Genomic DNA, 20,566 nt, shown 5'->3' on the forward strand with positions numbered 1-20,566 from the left:
AGATTCTGATAGGTAAAGTCCCCTACATGATTTCAAGATAACCTGAGCAACCACGTGCCATTTATTCATTTAAACAGAAATCATTAATTAACTACTCATGCTACTCATGACTAATAATTCTTGATTACAGTAATTTACGAGTGATTAACATTTTTTTTTCATTTTCTGAATCACATTAGTTTTGATTATTACTTGTCTTTTTTTTTTTTTAATGTGGCTGTGAAGAGGCTTGATATTTTATCTAAATAAAGGCCTTGTGAGAGTGTGTTCATAGGGAAGAATTCTTATTTTTTACAATCAAATGTGCATATGAATGAGATTTGTGAAAATCAATTACTTATTCATTGAATCTATGTTGTGGTTTAACCCAGCCGGCAGTTAAACACCACACAGCCATTCGCTCACCCTCTCCCCTCCCTCTATGGGATGGGGGAGAGAAACGGAAAAGTGAAGCGTGTGGGTTGAGATAAAGACAGTTTATTAAGACAGAAAAATATAATAATAATAATAACAATAATGATGATAGTACTACTAATGTGTATGAAACAAGTGATGCACAATGCAATTGCTCACCACCCACTGACCAATGCCCAGCCTAACCCAGAGCAGTCTGGCTCCCCTCACCCCAGCTAGCCCCCCCTACATATTGTTCAGCATGACCCCATACAGTACGGAATACCCCTTTGTCCAGTTTGGGTCAGCTGTCCTGGCTCTGTCCCCTCCCAGCTCTTGCTGCACCCCCAGCCTGCCTGCTGGCAGGACAGAGCGAGAAGCTGAAAAGTCCTTGGCTTGGTGTAAGCAGTGCTCTGCAACAATTAAAACATCGGTGTGTTATCAGCACTCTTCTCATCCTAATCCAAAGAGATTAGAACATAGAACTCTACCAGATACTAGGAGGAAAATTAGCTCTGTCCTAACTGAAACCAGGATAACATAGTATGTGCATTTGGAAGTTGCTAAGATCTGTTAGTTTGTGTTCTAATTTTGATTAAAAATAAGGTTTTATCTTTCTCATGGAGTCGCACTTTGTTGTGACAAGGATGTGGGTCTTGCTGCAGCTTTTAGGATCAATCACATTTTTTCTAATTGGTGGCTGATTTATAAGGCACATTTCACAGCTAATTTCAAAGGCTTTGAAGCAACCTGTTCCATGGTAAATTTAACCTACATGCATTTTGATACATATCTGTTATTACATATTATTAGTAAATCCAAAAAGAATTTCTTCAGAAGTTTATGAGGTTATAAACATATTGGAATGGAGGTATCTGAAACATGTGCCAAATCTTTAATAAGATGAGGATAAATTTTGGAAACTGGTAAATCATGACTAAAAGATATTAAGCATTTAAAAATCACTTGCTATAACTTGTCAGCCTATGGTAAATTGACCTATTCAGACTTTGAGTGTCCTCTGGGTTTGTCTTTAATTCTCTTTGGTAAATATCCAAGAAAATTATCTGGAAAATCTGATGGCTTTGTTTGTTTTAATTCTGTTCTCTAAATGTTTCTTCCTGATGCCAGATTAAGGTGCCCAAGATGAAAGTTACTTTTATTAGCTTGCTAGACAGGCAGGTGGTTCTGTAGCCAGAAGATAAAACAAAGACTTAGACTAGAAGCTGTGGAGGCTATCCATGCTCCAAACACATCATGTTTTCAGGAAGCAGCATTTGTTGACAATAGATAATGCCACCCTCTATACTGAGAACTAGAAGTTTGTTTAAAGAAAAAAAAATTATTCCCACATTAGACATAAAATGCATTAGATGCACAGCCAAAACAAGTACAAAACATCAGTCAGTACTGCCCAGTACAAAGGCAAAGTGGCAGAAAGAGCTAAGGACTAAAACTAACTAGTATGCACATCCCTGTGAGATGTGTGAACATGAGTTGTCAGCCCCCTCTGTTGGATAGAGAGCTGTTAACCATATAACAGCACAGTGTGTTCTCTGGCAGCGCCATACATCACACGTCAGTGCCATATGTCATGTCATGCATGGTCTGGTCAGCCTTAGGGGCTGCTGTCCATGCCCAGCCATGAGTATGTGACAGGTGATGAACAACAGCCCAGATTCCTTAGCACATACTCCTTAGGAAATGCTGCTTAACCGGAAGACCTCAGTAAAAACAGAAACAGTTGCAAATGTAAAAACAAAAGTGAACTCAGGAGAGTCTATGTATACTCAAAGTTAACTCAGCATAGACCTTGCTACAAAGTGCAAGTGTAGATGGGAACCTGGTCCTGGCCTAGGGCAGAAGGATTCCTGGGACAGGACTGCTTTAATCCACTGTGAACTTTCCAGTAAAGATAAAAACAGATAGTATGCGAGACCTTATCTGGTGTAAGCTGGCCAGAAATGTGAAAGGGGACACTTCACAAAAACCTAGAGATTAGTGTTGATTTGTGACAGGTTGAAAGAAACAAGACTGGATTCCTCCTGCTGAAGGAAAGTGGAATTGCAAATGCTGTGCTGGAAACCTGAAATCTTCAGTAAACTCCAGCACAAGCTGCTAAGTATGAGCTCCTCTCAGTTGAATAAGAGCATAAGCTTAATTTCTTCAGGCTTCATGAGTGTTTGGTATTGTTCAACTGGAGCTACTTTCTGTGGCTTTCCTGTTTTCAGCTCAATTCTGTGAACCACCCAGCAGAGGTTTCAGCAGCAAGTGACACTAGTGGCCAAGCAGTTTAGCCAAAAACTCTCAGCCATCCCTAAACCTTTGCCTACCCTGTGCTGCAGGGTAGTGAGCTTTCTACCATGTGCTTTCACTGTAGTTAATAAAATGCAGAATTGCAGGGCATTTTGCTTCTCTGCTGCAAAACTCCTACCACAGTACCTGGCCCACACCGCACATAACCCAGAGGGGCTTGTGGGCAGGAACTCTTGCAAGCCACGGGGATCTGAGCCCCTATAACGAGGAAGACGTTTATCACCTTGTTTTTTCTTGGGTGTGTTGACACCCCACAAAACTTTTACAAAATTGCATTCAGTTTCAACAACCAAATTGATGGGTGCTTGTGAATATACAGCTTTCTGAATGTGGGAGACAAGTACTACGGCATAGGATCATTCAGCCTTGCGCCTGTTACACAAAAAGATGAGGCACTGATCTATTTATCTGCATGCAACTATGAGCATGAAAGCATTTGTCTTACAAAAGCAAACTGCTTCTTGAAAGCAAGACTAGTTCTGATATTATATGTAGACACGTTTGAATGTGTGTGCATATAAAACCCAGGTGTACATGTACTACCCAGCCCCTAATCCTCATAAAGCAACCCACAGGGAAATTACATTGATATAACTGCCAGCCAGGGAGTTTTGCTCTGAGAACAGGCAGTAACCTCCAAATTGCAGCCATCAAAGTGTACCATAGACTGCAGTACAACAGTATCCCTCCAGCAGCAATCCCTCCAACTAGGCTATATTGACTTACCCTGTGCATGGCAATGGCAGCCATGTAAGAACTGTCATGTGAAATGAAAAACTATATTGCTCTGAGAGCAATCACGTAGCATAAAATGGAGAATAGTTGTAGAGGCAGCAGGATTTATCTGACTGTGGTGTTACTTGCAGTATAGTCTGTAAGCAAAGCCAGAGAGAAACAGTTTATAAGAAATATCTGTGGGACTATTATTATTTCCGATGTAATTTTAGGTGTGCTATTTTTGCTCACTTCCCTCCACTGCCTCAGAGCTTAGTACAGCTTTGCCGCCTATGACTAGTCAAATTACCTAAGCAGCAAGTATGCAATGACCAAAATCCTAGCCAAAAATGAGTGTTTTTTCTAATTTCTGCCTTAGCAGACTTCAAGCATTTGCAGGATGGCAGGGTTGGGCTGGCTATATCCTGAGTGAGCCCCGCGTTTGGGTGGCTCGTGACGTCAGGAGGATTACTGGTTACACTGTGCTGCCCACAGACATCTCCCTGTGGATTCCAGGACTCTCTCTCCAGGACTTGGACCTGCGGTGGGCCCAGCTCCATGGGACAAGTGACCGTGGGTAGACTGAGGAGACCCCAGGGACTGCTTGGGGCAGTTAAGGCCTGCTGGTGCCCTCTGGGCCTGGTGGCAATGCCCTTCCACTTGCTACACAACCCATAAAGAAAGATGGTGTAAATGAAGTAAAGAGATTATAGGGGGTCACACATACAGTATCTGAACTGGAATTAACTGCTGGCTTATGGTTTCCACACTGTATCACTTCAGTGAATCTATGACATGGTCCTGGGCCCCTGCTTGAGTAGGAGTATTGGACCAAATGGAATTCAGAGGTCCTTCCAACCTCAGCCTTTCTGATATTACCCATCAGTAGCAGAGATAAGACTACTATAAGGGAAATCCTTGCCTTTGGGAGATGAAACACCAACATTACTGGGCTGTGGAATGTGAAGAGTCTCCTGTAGAACAGGAAGTAAGATATCCTTGCTGTCATTTAACTTACAATGGTAAAAGGGGCCAAATTATTTGCAACCTCCTTTGTGGCCTTCCAGACAAAAAGTGTTAACAGCAGTATGCTATTCTTTGCATTTTAATACCATATGCCTATTTTTTCCATTTTTTCCCAATTTCCATCTGTGTTCAAAGCCTCAGCTAATTCATTGACATCTTTTGACAAGTGTCCATGACCTTCAGTGAGAACCGGATGAAACCCCCATAAAACTTATAGGCAAATTTCATTACACCATTACAGATCACCAACACGGCTTTGAAATGTCCATTTGCTCCTTTATCTGCAGAGCTTTTACAAGACAGCTTTCCTTTGCTCAGCTAAGTGATACAGCTGTTGATCAATAACCAAGGCAACCATACTGAAGTGCTGTAGTTATTTATTTGTGCCTCTGAAAGATCTCAGAGTTTACAGCATTTAATACAATAACCAAAGAACCAGAGAAACCCTGCGGGTTGTCACTTCCAAGTGCTTGGCAAAAAAAGAGATCTTGAGAATATTTGGAAGGGGATGGGAGAACAGCAAGCTAACCACAGGCTTATTCAGAAACACACCAGGTACTTCTGGTATCAGAAGTTTACTGAAATCCACAGCAAAATCACTGTGTTTTATTTGTTTGTTTCTTTTTTTTTTTTTAATAAGTATTATACAAGCACTATACAAGTATAATATAAGTATTATATTATATGTATAATATTATATGTATAATATAAGTATTATACTATTTTATACTAAGTATTATATGTATAATATAAGTATTATACAAGCACTATATTTTTTTAGAGAAAAAATATAATATAATATAATTATACAAGCATACATATAATTATACAATAATATAATATAATTATACAAGCACTATATTTTTTTAGAGAAATGTAGTTATGCTTGTTACAATGAACAGTAATGTTTTTTTCAACAGACAGTTTTAATTCTTTCTTCAACTGTGAAGAATGGTATCATGGACCAAGATCTGAGATTTTTGTTGATTTGAGCATGAAGAAAGGGAGAGAAAATAACCTAGAAGAAAAAGGTAAATTTTTTTTTCACACTAACAATGTAAGATTAGCTGGAAAAAAATATTTTTCAGCTTATTAATTTAGATCTGAAAATTAAATTAGTTAAATATTTAGTAACAGTTAAAGTATATAGTATTGGAAAAAAAAAGTCAAACTGACGCGTTTGAACATTTCAAGTTTTTTTACTAGTTTTTCTCATTCAGTAGACATTTCATTAACTATCAGTCTGAATTTGAATTTTTCTGTGGATACACATTCAAAAATATTGCTTTATCCCAGTCACAATGGAAAAGATGAGTAGTACTTTCCCATCACACCAAAAACTAGGGTGAAATCCAATACAAATTGTGTTGTCTAAGAGGCAGTTCCCTACTAAAGATTAGTAAACATTTTATTTATACAAAAGGGAATATTTTCAACTTTCTCATAAACCTGTGGTGGTGTTAGTAAAGGAGTAAAGCTAGGACCTACTTTGTAAAGTGTAAGGCAAAATCTAGTTCTAAAGCACAGCACAGTATCTATTAAATCTATTAAATGTCTTGCCTGTCTTACGGCACTCTGTTATGGGAAACTGTTTCTTTTATCCAGTCAATATAGTTTTTAGTCAGCCGTGTGTAAACTCCAGGCAAGTGTCCTTTGTGTCTTTTTTCACATTCTTCTCCAAAAGAAACAATCCCACTGTAGTGACCACGACAGATGAGCGGCCCACCAGAGTCTCCCTGAAAGAAAAAAAAAAAAAGAAGAAAAAAAGAAAGAGAGCTATCAATGTGTTTGCTTCTATCAAGACGAAAAAATGATAATATAAAATAAAATTTAATAAAATAAAATAATTTTTATTTTTAATTTAAATTTTTAATGAAATTTTAATTAAAAATAATATTTTATTTAATAAAATTAAATAAAATAAATGATTTGTAAACACATCATTTTGAAAACATTGCTTCTGATCTGTTCTAACCTATGAAATGCATCAGATGGCATAGGGCACTTTTGGGGACTTGGGTGAGGTATGAGGTGTGTGGATGCTTGTAAAGCCTGACGGAGTCTTTGATGTAAATGTCATAGACCAGCACAGTGCTATTATAATCTCATTTCATTTTTTTTCAGTTTGTCTTTTTTATTGTTGTTATAAATTGAGTTACACTTCCATAGCAACTGGCCTTTCTGGATTATCACAGAATCATAAAATCATAGAATTAGGCACAGAAAATGTCAAAAGGAAGATCTAAGCAGAAATTTTGAATGTACAGTTAAATTTGTACTATTTGGATGGGGACATCTGGAAAGGATCAGATGATTCAGACTGAAAGTTCTTCTGTCCATCAGGTACAAGTGGATTCTAAGGAGAACAGCTTGAAGAAATGCACCTGAATTCAACTGAGCTAATTCCCAGGCTCAAAGTCCCATACTCTAGATCTTGTTTTGTACAGTGACCAAAACTACCCAAAGTTTTAACACTGCTTTTTTGCAGCACTAAAATGTCTTATAAATGTGTTTAAATCCTCTATGAATCTGGTCAGCCTGCAAAGTGTCTAATGCTGCTTTGTTCCTAGTGAAAAGGAACAACTGTTAAAAGCACATCCCCTCATCTTTGTAACTGCTTCTTACCTGGCAAGCATCGCTCCTTCGAAACTTCTTTCTCCCTCTAGCACACAACATGTTGCTGGTTATTTTCACTTTTTTTTTAATATACTGTTTTTCACATTTTTTTCTATCAACAATTTTAAGAGTTGTTTCCCGAAGACATTCTGATGGCTTTTCTGAAGATGTAATTCCCCATCCAGCCACCGTGCACTCTGTGCCATGTTTGATATCTTCAGCACATTCAGGCAGATGCAAAAGTTGCACATATTTATTCAGATTTGCCACACGATCCAGCTGGAGAAAAAAACAAATAAATAAATAAATAAAAATGCTTTTTCATGCAGAGAGGAAGGAAGATATATATCACTAATTCAGTGGGCTAAATAGTCTATTTTTATATTTTGACCAGCATTTTCTCTCCTAATAAACCACTTTTAAATATTTAGGAACTGATTCTGAACTTGCTTGCACTTCTGTGGATCCAGAAGTACTTTCTTTATGTCTGTATAGCAATTCCATAACCATGGCAGCATTAATGAGTTCACACCCAGTTTTCCCATTGATTACAGCAGGAAATTAAAAAACTATGCAGGTTTCGTTGTTAGATCTGTGTCCTGTTCAAGAACCTAACATGCCACTGAACTGCTGTGTTGAAATCAGTCTGGTGTTTTGCTGACATGCAGACAATTGAAATGGACCAAATAACAAAGTTGTAAAGAAAAGTCATAAGCAATTAGATGTGACAGCAGAGACCTAAACTGTGAAAAAGTAGGTCTTGAAGTCTTTAGACTGACAAGCTTTTCCTCTGAGAGACTCAAAAGCGCTTAAATGATTCAAACCTTATGTGTTTTGTTGGCCTTTATGTGACAGATTCATCCTTCAGCATAGGCCAATTAAAGTCTGTAAATGCAAACATAACAAAACACGATCGCATATCCTCAACACATTTACTAAGGACTCGCAGCTACAGAACTAAGCTTATATTCTGTTTTACACATGATCACTACACTACGACTGATTTCACAGGTGCTTACATGTTTTGCTGAATGGTTGTCAGTTAAATAATTCTGGCTTTATACATTTTTTTTTTCAAAGGAACTACAATAAATCAGATGTTTATCTCCCTCCAAAAACATGGATTATTGTGTCATATGCAGGTGGAAATTTCCAAAGATAGAAAGTTTATCACAAGTCACTTAACATTCCACCACAGCAGAACTGTAGTAATGGGAGGTGAGCCCTGGTGCTACCACTATCCCTGTTACTATGTCAAATTCAAACCATGGATTTTATGCTATCTTCATCATTCTGGAACAGAGCTGTAACTTTCTGCTCTAGAAATAACGTTTTCTAGGGATTCATTTTGGTATAGTGTTCATGCTCATCAAATAACTTGGGGTTTCTGATAAGCTGGTGATGGACACAGGCGCAGCCAGTGAAATGAAACTGCCTGTCTTTGCACTGAAGTAGATGAAGAATTGTTACTGACATCTGAGGGAAGGGGCTTCTCATACTTGGACAGCGATAAGTCACTGAGGACACAAATGGCTGTAAACGCACTGGCTAGTTTCAGAAAGAGACATTGCTAATTTCTTTCCTGTGTCATTACACCAAGCTGGTAATAACATCTAACTATGAGAAATCAGGTTCAAGTCATCAGATCTTTTTCCATATAATTCCACCAATTATTTCAGAAGAGTGGTAATATTCTTAATATGGTATTAAGAGCTGTAGTACTCTTAGTATCAGTTACTTTAAATATACATCTTGTCTTTCCTGTTAAAATAATTCTTGATTAACAGAACATAATATTAAAACATAGCCTGAATATAAGTCCATATGTGGTTTCTTAGGCATTGTACAGAAGTCATGACATTTCTAAAGATATAGCAAGATGATCACAGAATCATAGAACATATGAGGCTGGAAGGGACCTCTGAAGATCGTCAAGTCCAAATACCCTTCAAGCAGGATCACCTAGAGGATGCTGAGCAGGAACAGCAGGATTTGAGTATCTCCAGAGAAGGAGACTCCACAGCCCCTCTGGGCAACCTGTCCCAGTGCTCTGTCACCCTCACAGTAAAGAAGTGCCCCCTCATATTCAGCTGGAACCTCCTGTGCTTCAGTTTGTGCCCGTTGCCTCTCGTCCTGTCTCTGGGCACAACTTAAAAGAGTCTAGCCCCACCTACTCAACACCCTCCCCTCAGATATTTATACACATTGATGAGGTCTCCCCTCAGTCTTCTCTTTTCCAGGCTAAACAGGCCCAGCCCTCTCAGCCTGTCCTTGTCCGACAGGTGCTCTAGTCCACTCATCATCTTCATAGTCCTCCTCTGGACTCTCTCCAGTAGCTCCATGTCCCTCTTGTACTGGGGAGCCCAGAACTGGACACAATACTCCAGGTGGGGCCTCACCAGGACCACGCAAAGGGGCAGGATCACCGCCCTTGGCCTGTTGGCAACACTCTTCCAAATGCAGCCCAGGATCCCATCAGCCTTCTTGGCCAGAAAGGCACACTGCTGGCTCATGGTCAGCCTGCTGTCCACCAGGACTCCCAGGTCTCTCTCTGCAGAGCTGCTCTCCAGCAGGCCAGCCCCCAGCCTGTACTGGTGCTGGGGGTTATTCCTCCCTACAGGAAGGACCCTGCACTTGCCTTTACTGAACTTCATGGAGTTCCACTTGGCCCATCTCTCTGTCCTGTCCAGGTCCCTCTGAATGGCAGCACAGCCCTCTGGGGTATCAGCCACTCCTCCCAGCTTTGTGTTATCAGCAAACTTGCTGAGGGTGCACTCTGTTCCATCATCCAGGTCATAGATGAATAAATTGAACAAGTCTGGACCCAGTACCGACCCCTGGCGGACACCACTAGCCTCCAAGTAGACTTTTCACTGTCCTCCTCGGTGGCTTTGGACTGGCCCTGAAACTGATGGTACAGGAATCCATTCCTCCAGAACCATTTTGACCATCTACAGGTTTTCTGTACAGACACTGGACACCCTATTCAAAACACCCACGACTGACTCCGTGTGAATCTGAGTGCTGCATTAATGGAGTTCTCACTGCAGGCACACACGAGGCATGAGCTAGGATGAGCCAGGAGCCGGTACTCAGCAAATCCCTGTTTCACAGACATCCAGGATGATGGTGTCAGCTAACACCTTTCCATGCCTTATTCCACAGCATCCTGAGCCTTTTTCACTGTGTGACCACTCTGTGCTCCTAGAACTGAATTCTTCTATGTCTTTATTATCTGTACTTATACTTTATGTGAACACACAAAATAAAGAATATGTTTCATCCCCATTTTCACTCAGTCCAGCACAATGTATCCCCTCAGAGTACAGCTGTGGCCCAGACTCCATTGTATACATCACTTCAGTACTGCCTTTGATAACTGACAAAATAATGTGATTTGGGTTTTCAGAAGGGTTGCAGCAGTGAGTACATAAAAGGGAGTTTTACAACTGAATGATCTTGAAGTGTCGTCGTTGCTCAGCCTGCCACTGATCCTGTAACCTTATCTAGATTAGTAGAACCAAAAACAGAGTTTTCTGAGATGTTGTTAAATAAATATACTCTAATATCAAAGAATAGCCAAAATGATCATCAGCAATATTCATTTTATAATAACAATTTAAAAAAATGATAATAATTAAGAGTACCTTGACGAGCATTATATCATTTGTCCTGGAAGACTTGTTAAACTGGGGATGAGAAAATATATTCATAACCTTAAATATCTGCTGTTCTTTTTCATGTATGGATGCTCGGTGGGCTCCAAGAACAACTCTGAATTCTTCTTTTTCTAATCTAAAATTTAATGAAAGTACAGGAAGAGATGGTCACTACTGGAACAGAGAGCAACATCTCTCAAGATAATCAAAAGCTGTGTAACACAATTAACAATTCCATTTTACAACAACTTATTTAAAAATATGGAAAGATACTGTTCATTTTGATAGCTTGACATGAGCTTGTGTTTTCCTCTACAAAGTAGCATTTCTTTACCTTGGATATCATTTAGTAAAATAACTGCATGATAGCTGACCTTCAAAGGATTCCAGAGTTTTGAATTAATGTCACAGAAAAGCTTACTGACTTTAGGAAAAGTGTCTTGCACAAGGATTGCTGTGGATTGCCAGTGGATTTATGATCTAATCTTGCAAAGGATAGAAACATGTCTGGCTAATAACACAGAGGTTGTCTTACTGGCATCAGAGTGATGTCAATACACACATCAACACTCAGTATTCATGCTGAACATTATACATGAAGGTAAGTGTGAACGTCTTTAATATTAATAATACTTTTGTCCTCAACTTCACCAAATGCAGCTCAGCCCAAGAAGAAGAATGGGTGTTGCCTACCTCAAGACATCCCTGAAGAATATTACAAAGTAAGACTGACAAAACCCACAGAAAGTTATACATCCAGTTTCTGATGACAGCTAGTAAAAGTCAAGCAACTCATAAATCTCCCGCTCCCCTAAGATCTCTGAGTGTCATCAGAAACCCATTTATGCAAGTCTGTCTTTCTTGCTTTTGCCCTTCTCAACTTAATGCAGCCCAGTAAGAAGACGCTGCCAGAAGACAGACTACTGGGTTCCTGTGCTTCATCTTCAGAATACAAACTCAGTACACACAGGACAACTCTTTCAAGCCAGAATAAAGACTTTATCAATCCAAAAAAAAAAAAAAAAGTTATTTTCTTCATTCATCATATTTTCTTCATTCTAGCTCTATGTCCCAAGGAAAGATACAATTTATTTATTTGTATGTAAATTTTTGCTTGTGAAAATGACTGCACAGACAATGCAGGAGCCTAAAAAATTCTCTTTTTATCTACAGAGCTTGTACAGTGAAAAGTATTTTTTAAGAGTTGAAAAACTCCTTCCCTGTGACTCTTTCATTTATCATCCATCCCCAAAAGAGGCGTAACTTGCTGCCGAGGTATAACTACTGCAGGACTTGTAGAAAGCTCAAGCAATCTGCTGCTGTGCATACAGAGAAGCCTGGGAAAAAGTTAATTAATTAATTAATTAATTAATTAAAATTAAAATTAAAGAAAGAAAATGCCACCTAATCCAGGTCCCTGACAGGTTGTTTGCAGGCCACATAGAAATTCATGCTGCTGTACTCATTCTAATTTGTCTAAGCCAAAATATTTTCAGAAGTGATTATGTGTATCAGATAGGAAAGCTGCAACAACATCTACTAAGAATAGTCTATAAACAATGTATGAGTGGTGTTTTTTGTGTGGTCATCATCATACAGCTCAGAAGGAGACCAGGCAGATGTTGTTTCAGTTTGCCACAGTTAGGCAGACTCAAAGACAGCCCAAGACAATGTCCTTGTCAGAAAACCAAGACAGTGAACAGAGCTGTCCTTTCCACAAGACCAGAGAAAACTAGTGCTGTTTCCACTGAATAGCTCCTAAATCTGCATTTTTACAACCATAACTGACTGGATATCTCTGATCCACTGGCTGAAAAGTGAAAGCCTCCAGCACCCATCAAAACATCCCTTAATTCCAAAGAGGAATGTTTGGATTTTATTTTGTAAATGCCCATAATAGCATGTGCTAGGTGGGAGTATTTCTACCTTTACAAAATAATAATAATAATAATAAAGAAAGAAAAAGAAAAGAGCAACCAAACCTGACTCAGGTAAAGAAGTGAAGACCCGTGGAAGTTAACTTTACTTTGAAAGGAGCACTGTCCTCTATTTCAGACTCATTGGTGGATGAAGACTGGACAAGGTGCCCAAACTTGTGTTTGAGTAGGTCAAGTTTTCACAGTTTTCTTGTAACTGGCTTGCTTTCAGTTACTTAAAATATAGAAGAATAATTGGAAAGCTAGAATATGATTCAAGTAACATTTTAGCTAAAACAGGAGAATTTTTCTTCCTAATGTGAACAGTAGATGTCCCTTACTTTGAGCCAGGTGTACAAAATATGTGGCAGCCATGGGGTATCAAACCTGGGGAAGGGATGCTTGCACCCACATTTGAATGGTCAAAAGGACACAGCTTCTTGTCATAGTCACAGCTTTGGCATTTAGTTTTTGTGCATCCAGACAGGGCATTTACAGTGAAGGGAACAGTGGTTACATCTAATTCAGCTTCTTCTCAGGGTGTTCTAGGCTTAGTCCCAGGCACAGTGGTAAATTATATACACTTTGCAATATATCCCCTTCTCTAAGACACTGCTGTTTCAAGTGAATAATGCATTGGGTCTGTTAACAGCACAGTCAGTGTCCTGCAGCACTAGCTAATCTGACTAGTGAAGAAAACAGTCCTCAATGCAGATCAGTAGTTAAGAAACAACTTAAAGCAGGATGAAAAGAGAGACAATAGCAGCTTTACCAATCCTTCAATATCCACCTCTCGTCACTTACAGGCTTGCACACCATGCCCCACCTCTGCGAAGCGTTGTGACTGCCGCAGCATAAGACACTTACGTACAGTGCGCTGCTGTCAAAACCCACTGGTCACCCACCAGAGCTCCTCCACACACAGTTGAGTTCTTTGTCTGGATGGCAGCCATGTAGGGCCGGGAATGGGGAGGCACAGGGTGTCCTCCAATAATGTCACTGCAGCCATCTGAAATGCAAACGAAGGGTAATTTATTACTTACGTGTTATCCAGGTGAAGAGGGAATCTGGATATTTTTATCCTTAGAGGACCACTTACATCTCAGAGGTAGGATAAGAGCAATTAAAGAGAGAAGAAGAGCTAACAGCTGGCTGGTCATAGCTGTTACTTCTTACTCATGAGAGCATTGTAAATTACAATACTGTCTTTCTATTTAAATGTTCTCTACAGGATATGGTGGTTAGTACGTTTTATAAAAAGCACTCTCTTGAAGTTTCTTTACTTCCTTAATAGTGCATTGTGTTAACTGCAGCTCAGTTTCTTTAGGTTCTTTCTTTGGGTTTCTTTAAAACCTGTATATTCCTTGAATCCCCACCACTCATCAATTCATGTCTCACAGGAACTTCAGCAGACCTCCATGTGTCTGACACCAGAAAATAAATGACCAAGACAATTCCTGAGCATTATATGGGATGAATGTGTAATAAAACTGTAGTATGACAGTTAATTCAACAACTCTTGCAACTCTAAAGAAAGGCAAGTGAACAAATGAGAGAACAAACAAAGGGGCAACCTGAAAAGGATTCACAGAAACTGAGAGGGAGAACTCAGGGCATGTGGAGTACAGAGTTCATTCCCAAGCAGTGGGCAAAGCCAGCAGCAGCAGTAGCCATAATCCTCTGCAGAATTATACTGTCCAGGCAACATTTTCAGTTGAAAGGACAATGAGGATTCATACATCAAGTTTAGGAGAGCCACTAAGAACTGTCAGAAATCTGTTGGTTGATAGCTTAGGAATACCTCACACAAAAAGACAAGCTACACATATGAAAGGCACAGCAAATTGTTTTTTTCTTAGTAGTAATTTCTAAGGGTGCAGGGTTCAGATACAGAAACCCCAAGAGCGTCCAAGTGTCAAATGCAGACAAAATACCTAATCAATGATCACAAGAAAAAAGATTAAAAGACCCAGTGGTGGGAGAGACTTTACAGTATTGCTAACCACTCTGTCTGCACCCATGTTTTTCACAGAGTGCTGGTAAACCACTACAAAAATAGCATGCCATCAGATCAAGAACTTAAAAAAATAAATAAATAAAATAAAATAAAATAAAATAAAAAATCTGTTATCTTAAGTACCCTAGCAAAGAATCAGAAACCAATACGTCTAGCTCTCACTGATCTTATTTAATTCAAGAGAATAGCAACTCTGAAGATTGTTGAATGAAATTGATTATAAAATTGAGATGTTTATTTCTATGACATAGAATCTTAGTGTAAAAATGGAAAATATGTATACAAGGCAACATTACATATTTTGTATTTCAGAAAACTCTTCCAAAGCTTTTTTTAAAGGAAAACACATGACTTTCAGAATTAATCAGCTCATAAAAGGACTAGCACTAGTTACCCCAAAGTCATTCTCCATGTTCAAGCTAATCCTAGGATTTATTCACACACCAGAGGTTAACTCTGCAAATCAGTGCTTTGGCCCAGAGGGTCCTAAAGGCATGATTAGGTTCAAGTTTTTTATGACTTTACCCTCACAGTGGCTTAAGTGGCTGGCTTAAAAAAACAGTGCAAAACCTACAGCTACAGAGAGACTAAATGGGCAGCAGCCCCATGTTCTTACCAGGCAGGACAAGGCCTGAGCTTCCACAACATAATACCTGATGGTGCTTTATTTCTGTCAGGTACACACAGTTTTATAGGCATGGTGTTGATTCTCTACAAAGCTTTGAGGACTCTCTAAATTAACTGTGCAACTATTTTTTTTTTTTCTGTGATATCACACAGCAAATAGGCAAAAATAAACCTAGATTATTGCACATAGATGAGACAGATGAGACAACAGAAAAATACTATGACACTGGTATGAAAGAAGAAAGTAAAATAGGCATTCTGAGTAGAAAAGGGTGTTCAGAGCAAGAAATAATGTCAAGTTGAATAAAACTGAAATCAAAATGGGGAGCAAGATAAGAAAAGAGTATTAAGATCAGTAGGTAATGTATGGTTAAACAAGACTAAGACAAGAAAATTTCTAAATGCAAGTCAGTACACCATAACAAACCTTTAATCCCAGATCTTGACCACATTGAATATTCAGGCAGTTCAAAAGATCATCCCATAAAAGTTAATATAAACATGGTCGTCTTTACTCATTTGTTCTGGGGACCTGCTGTTCTCAGGTAAACAAACACGGGATGTAAGTGACAACCATTTTTTCCCAACCTCTTCCAGCTAACTTCTTAGCAACTCACTCCCTTAGTTCAACTCCTTTCTCCACATGCAGGACCCCACCTTGCCAAGAACAAGTGCCAAGGCAGGCATGATCATACCACTCATAGCAGTGAAATAGCAGTGGCCCACGCTTTACCGTCTTTGAAAATTTTGCAAAAATTAATCAGCTTGCAGGGGGAGACAGTAATACATGGTGGTTACATTGTGAAGTGCTTTGTGTTACAGGAACTGGTCTGCTAGAGTGTGGGTACAGAATGAAGAAAGCCAGTGTTGCCTAGGCATGAGTGACAAGCTCAGGATGTGTGCTCATTGGGAATCACACAATCACAGAACCACAGAACTGAAGGGGTTGGAAGGGAGCTCTAGAGATCATCTAGAGATCATCGGGTCCAACCCCCTGCCAAGGCAGGTTCCTTAGAGCAGGCTGCCCACGTAGCTGTCCAGATGGGCCTTGAATATCTCCAGAGAAGGAGACTTCACAACCTCCCTGGGCAGCCTGGGGGAGCCTGTCCATCACCCTCACCATGAAGTTCTTTTGCATGTTGGTGGGGAACTTCCCGTGCTCCATTTTGTGGCCATTGCCCCTTGTCTTGTCCCCGCAAACCCATGAAAAGAGGTTGCCCAAGTCCTTCTGTCTCCCACACCTCAGGTACTTATACACATTGATGAGATCCCCTCTCAGTCTTCTTTTCTCCAGGCTGAACAGACCCAGGTCTCTCAGCCTTTCCTCACAGGGAAGATGCTCCAGGCCCCGTATCATCTTTGTGGTCCTCTGCTGGACTCTTTCCAGGAGATCCCTGGCTTTTTTGTACTGGGGAGCCCAGAACTGGACACAGTACTCCAGGTGAGGTCTGACCAGGGCAGAGTAGAGGGGGAGGATCACCTCCCTTGACCTGCTGGCCACGCTCTTTTTAATGCATGCCAGGGAAGATGGAGCTGTTTAATGCAACACTCATGCTGACATCCTTCAGAAACATGAATGTGCATTGGAGAAATTTAAGATTTCCTCATTTTCTTTCCATACAGAAATTATCCCAGACAAATAAAGGAAGAGATTATTATTATTACTTTATTATTTATAAGAATAGCTGGGTTTGAAGCAAAAAGGAGGTAAAATCTCCCATTTATTAGGGAAGTGCTTAGCCACTGGGCCATTACATATAAGATGGGTTGTTGTTGCATCTGTGCTTCAAGAAGAGCTTGTACACCATGCCCCCCTCTCAGAGTCAGATAAGACTCCCCAGCTATGCCTTGCTATGCTCCTGGTGGTGTGCCCACTCTGCACTGCTCAACGTGTGCAGCTGGAGGCTCTGAGAGGTATAGAGCTTAGGTATAAATGGGGCTCCTATATTGGTCCACCAAAGTTGTATTTGGTTTTTGCCTTTAGCGGCACAGGAAGCAGCATGAATGAAAACGAAACACAGTTATCAGGGAAGCAAAATTATCAAAATGACTGTGTATGAGCTAGGAGACAGAGGAGTATTCAACAGTCAGAATGGAGCTGAAAGTGACCCATTGACCCATGCATAATGCCCATGGGAAACTTCCTCAAAGGCAAAGGCTAGAAATAGCAGCTGGAGAGATTTGTTCTTTTGTTCAGGCAGTAGTTTCCACTGAAAGAGTGGCTATGCCTCATGGGCACAGCAGGGGGAAAGAACAGAACATTTTGCTTACATGTTTCAGACTTCTTGAAGTCCAATTGCTTATGCAGCACAAGAACTAATAAAAAATCTTGACTATGCACTCAATGGAGAAAGAAGATTTGCTCTGAGGTTTCCTCCCTTTACACAAAGACTGAGAATATAATCTAAACTTGACCATAAATTAACTTATTGACATGGCCAAAGTACTCCAGTTGACTTGTTTACCGTATGGAAAAAAATATCAAATTTTCAACCTCATCTAAATGAATTACAAGCTGAAGAGGACACTGACAAAAGCATTTGGGTACAAAACTAGAGGCTGATTATGTGCTTGTCAATCTGATCTTTAATACCTATGCAGTCAGTCCCAGGAGTATGTGATAGAGGTAACACTCAGAATGAGCTTGCACAGCTAGCAGTTATTATTTGTGCAATCCCAAGCACAATACAAGTACAGGCTGGCCAAAGAATGGATTGAGAGCAGCCCTGATGAGAAGGACGTGGGGGTTCTGGCAGATGAAAAGCTCAACATGAGCCAGCAGTGTGTGCTTGCAGCCCAGAAGGCCAACTGCGTCCTGGGCTGTATCAAAAGCACTGTGCCCAGCAGGGTGAGGAATTATAGAATCATAGAATATCCTGACTTGGAAGGAACCCACCAAGAATCATTGAGTCCAACCTGTGGCACCACACAGATCTACCCAAAAATTCAGATCATAGGGCTAAGAGCACAGTCCAAACACTTCCTAAACTCCAACAGGCTTGGTGCCATGATAATGTCCCTGGGGAGCCTGTTCCAGTGCACGACAGCCCTCTCAGTGAAGAACCTCTTCCTGATACCCAGCCTGACCCTCCCCTGATGCAGCTTGACTCCATTCCCTCGGGTCCTATCGCTGGTCACTGAGGAGAGCAGATCGGCGCCTGCCCCTCCACTGCCCCCTGTGAGGAAGCTGTAGGCCACACTGAGGTGTCCCCTCAGCCTCTTTTCGAGGCTCAGCAGGCCAAATGACCTCAGCTGCTCCTCATACGTCTTCCCCTCAAGGCCCTTCACCATCTTCATAGCCCTTCTCTGGACACAATGAATGTGTATGTGGAGGTTGGAAGTAGATGATCTTCAAGGTCCCCTCCAATCTGTGCTATGGCTTTAAACTGAAGGAGAGATTTAAATGAGATAGAAGGAGGAAACTCTTCACTCAGAGGGTGGTGAGGCCCTGGCACAGGCTGCCCAGAGCAGCTGTGGATGCCCCATCCCTGGAGGTGCTCAAGGCCAGGCTGGATGGGGCTTTGGGCAACCTGGTCTGGTGGGAGGTTGTCCCTGCCCATGGCAGAGGGGTGGAACTGGGTGGTCTTTCAGGGCTCTTCCAACCCAAACAATTCAGTGATTATCAAAGAGTAGTCTAGACAGCATATTCATAGTTCTAATCATCAATATAAATGAGGTGTTTAAGAATTAGATAGGATATTTTTAAGGCATGGGTATGCAAACACCTAAGAAATTACAACAAAATTGTCTATAGAGGTAAATCAGAGTGTATTCAGAGAATGAAAGAATATGGACAGGCCATAAATAAATTGTGTTTAGATGGTAGGTATAGATTTATCTGAGTAGCCTGAAAAATGTCTAGGAATACTTGTTAATGTTTTATTCTGTTTCCCAAATAGTCTTTCCCTGAAAACAGACCAGGTAACAAGAAGATGATATATATAAAACCTCGTTTCTCTACATACTGCACCTCATACAAGAATATGTGAGGATTAATCACTGTAGTTGTATGAGTTTAAACAGGTCTGGGTTTAAGAAGGTATTTTAAAACTGCCTATTAAAATGACATAAAGTCAGACTTTATCACCTATTTTTAAGTGATGAATGAAAGAATGGTACCTATGTCACTTGGTGATACCATGTTCTGGATAACACTGAAAAAAAGAATGCTAAGAGTGCTTGAACTGCTGATAGTTACCAGGGGTGTACAGGTAGTGAGGAGAAAACTGAAAGAAAATCAAAAGCTTGACATGGGTTGCAGTGCATGGACCTGTCACTGTGTCACATAGCTTACAGTTTCTCCAAAGGGCTACAGCAGTCTGATAAGCTCTGTTATCTCTAAAACTAGCTCTGCTTCTACCGTCTTCAGAGAAATCACCAACAGCTAGCCTATGCCCAGGAAAGAAAATGGCAAATTTGAGCCAGCTGTCTGTCCAGTATCTTATGTGAGTAAAAAGCGTCAGGCTGAGCTCAAAGATGTGACACAGCCAATATGCAGAAGCTTTCTTCAGGCTGATTGCAGTGGGGCTAAAGTCCTCATGAAACCTTCCAGGCTGTGTAGTAATGACACTTCATTGGATTTAGCTAACTATCAGAAATTCCAAATATTTTTAATATTTTAAATTAAAATTTTGATGGAAGGTATTGCTGTATCTGTGTATATATTTGGAAAGGAAGGAAGTGAGGAGCTGTGAGTCCAATAAGACTTATTTGGCTTTCATCCAGTGGAGATCCAATAGTTGTAGTTAGCAGAGCCTGAGAAGTGATTCAGCTCAGATAAACAAGCCTCTAGCAGATGATGCACTGAATGTCTCTGCAGCATTTCTTCAGTATATTGACTAGGCAGACTTCAGAAATTACCTTGCAAGTTTAAATTGCAGATGCTGAGGCCTGTGAGCTGGGGCTGACTGATATGGTCTGTCTCAGACCATCAGACCCTTATGAATTTTTTATTCTCCAGGTCCTCACTCTAGACTACCCAGAGGTGTCTAGACTGGAACTAAATATCTTCATGGAGGCAGCTGAATTAAGCTGAAATTTAGGTAAGTCAAGTTCCACTGTGTAACTTGATTTGTAGTGGCTTGCAAAGATTCGCTCTGATGCTCATATTAACTGTCCAGTAATGCTACAGAAAGAACGTGAAAGAAAGGAGATTTTTTGTCTTCACACCACAACATGACGCAACTTCTCACTCGTACCTCCACTGTGAGCTATGTTGTTGGGGAGGGTTTTCTTTTCTTCAGAGTTACAAATGTCAAATACCCTTAAGAGGAAAAACAAAA

General features: G+C 40.3%; 1 protein-coding gene across 1 annotated transcript; it reads right to left on the bottom strand.

The window, feature by feature from the left end:
* Positions 1–4,809: 4,809 nt before the first annotated feature.
* Positions 4,810–13,853, bottom strand: LOC101800784 (granzyme K). Its single transcript, XM_027446926.3, has 5 exons — positions 13,740–13,853; positions 13,508–13,649; positions 10,713–10,860; positions 7,075–7,344; positions 4,810–6,185 (listed from the first exon to the last, which is right to left on the bottom strand). Exons 1-5 carry the CDS (start codon positions 13,798–13,800, stop codon positions 6,015–6,017), a joined length of 792 nt encoding a protein of 263 aa, XP_027302727.2. The 5' UTR covers positions 13,801–13,853; the 3' UTR covers positions 4,810–6,014.
* Between the last annotated feature and the right edge of the window lie 6,713 nt (positions 13,854–20,566).

Source organism: Anas platyrhynchos, chromosome Z, assembly GCF_047663525.1.
Source record: "Anas platyrhynchos isolate ZD024472 breed Pekin duck chromosome Z, IASCAAS_PekinDuck_T2T, whole genome shotgun sequence".
NCBI lineage: Eukaryota > Metazoa > Chordata > Aves > Anseriformes > Anatidae > Anas > Anas platyrhynchos.

Bases quoted from the DNA above. Each gene is read 5' to 3' on its own strand.
- LOC101800784 (XM_027446926.3), bottom strand. From the start codon at position 13,800: ATGACCAGCCAGCTGTTAGCTCTTCTTCTCTCTTTAATTGCTCTTATC. The intron at 13,650-13,739 runs GTAAGTGGTCCT...TTTGCATTTCAG, and splicing joins TCTTATCCTACCTCTGAGAT to ATGGCTGCAGTGACATTATT. The intron at 7,345-10,712 runs GTACTCTTAATT...TTTTTTCTCCAG, and splicing joins ATGATATAATGCTCGTCAAG to CTGGATCGTGTGGCAAATCT.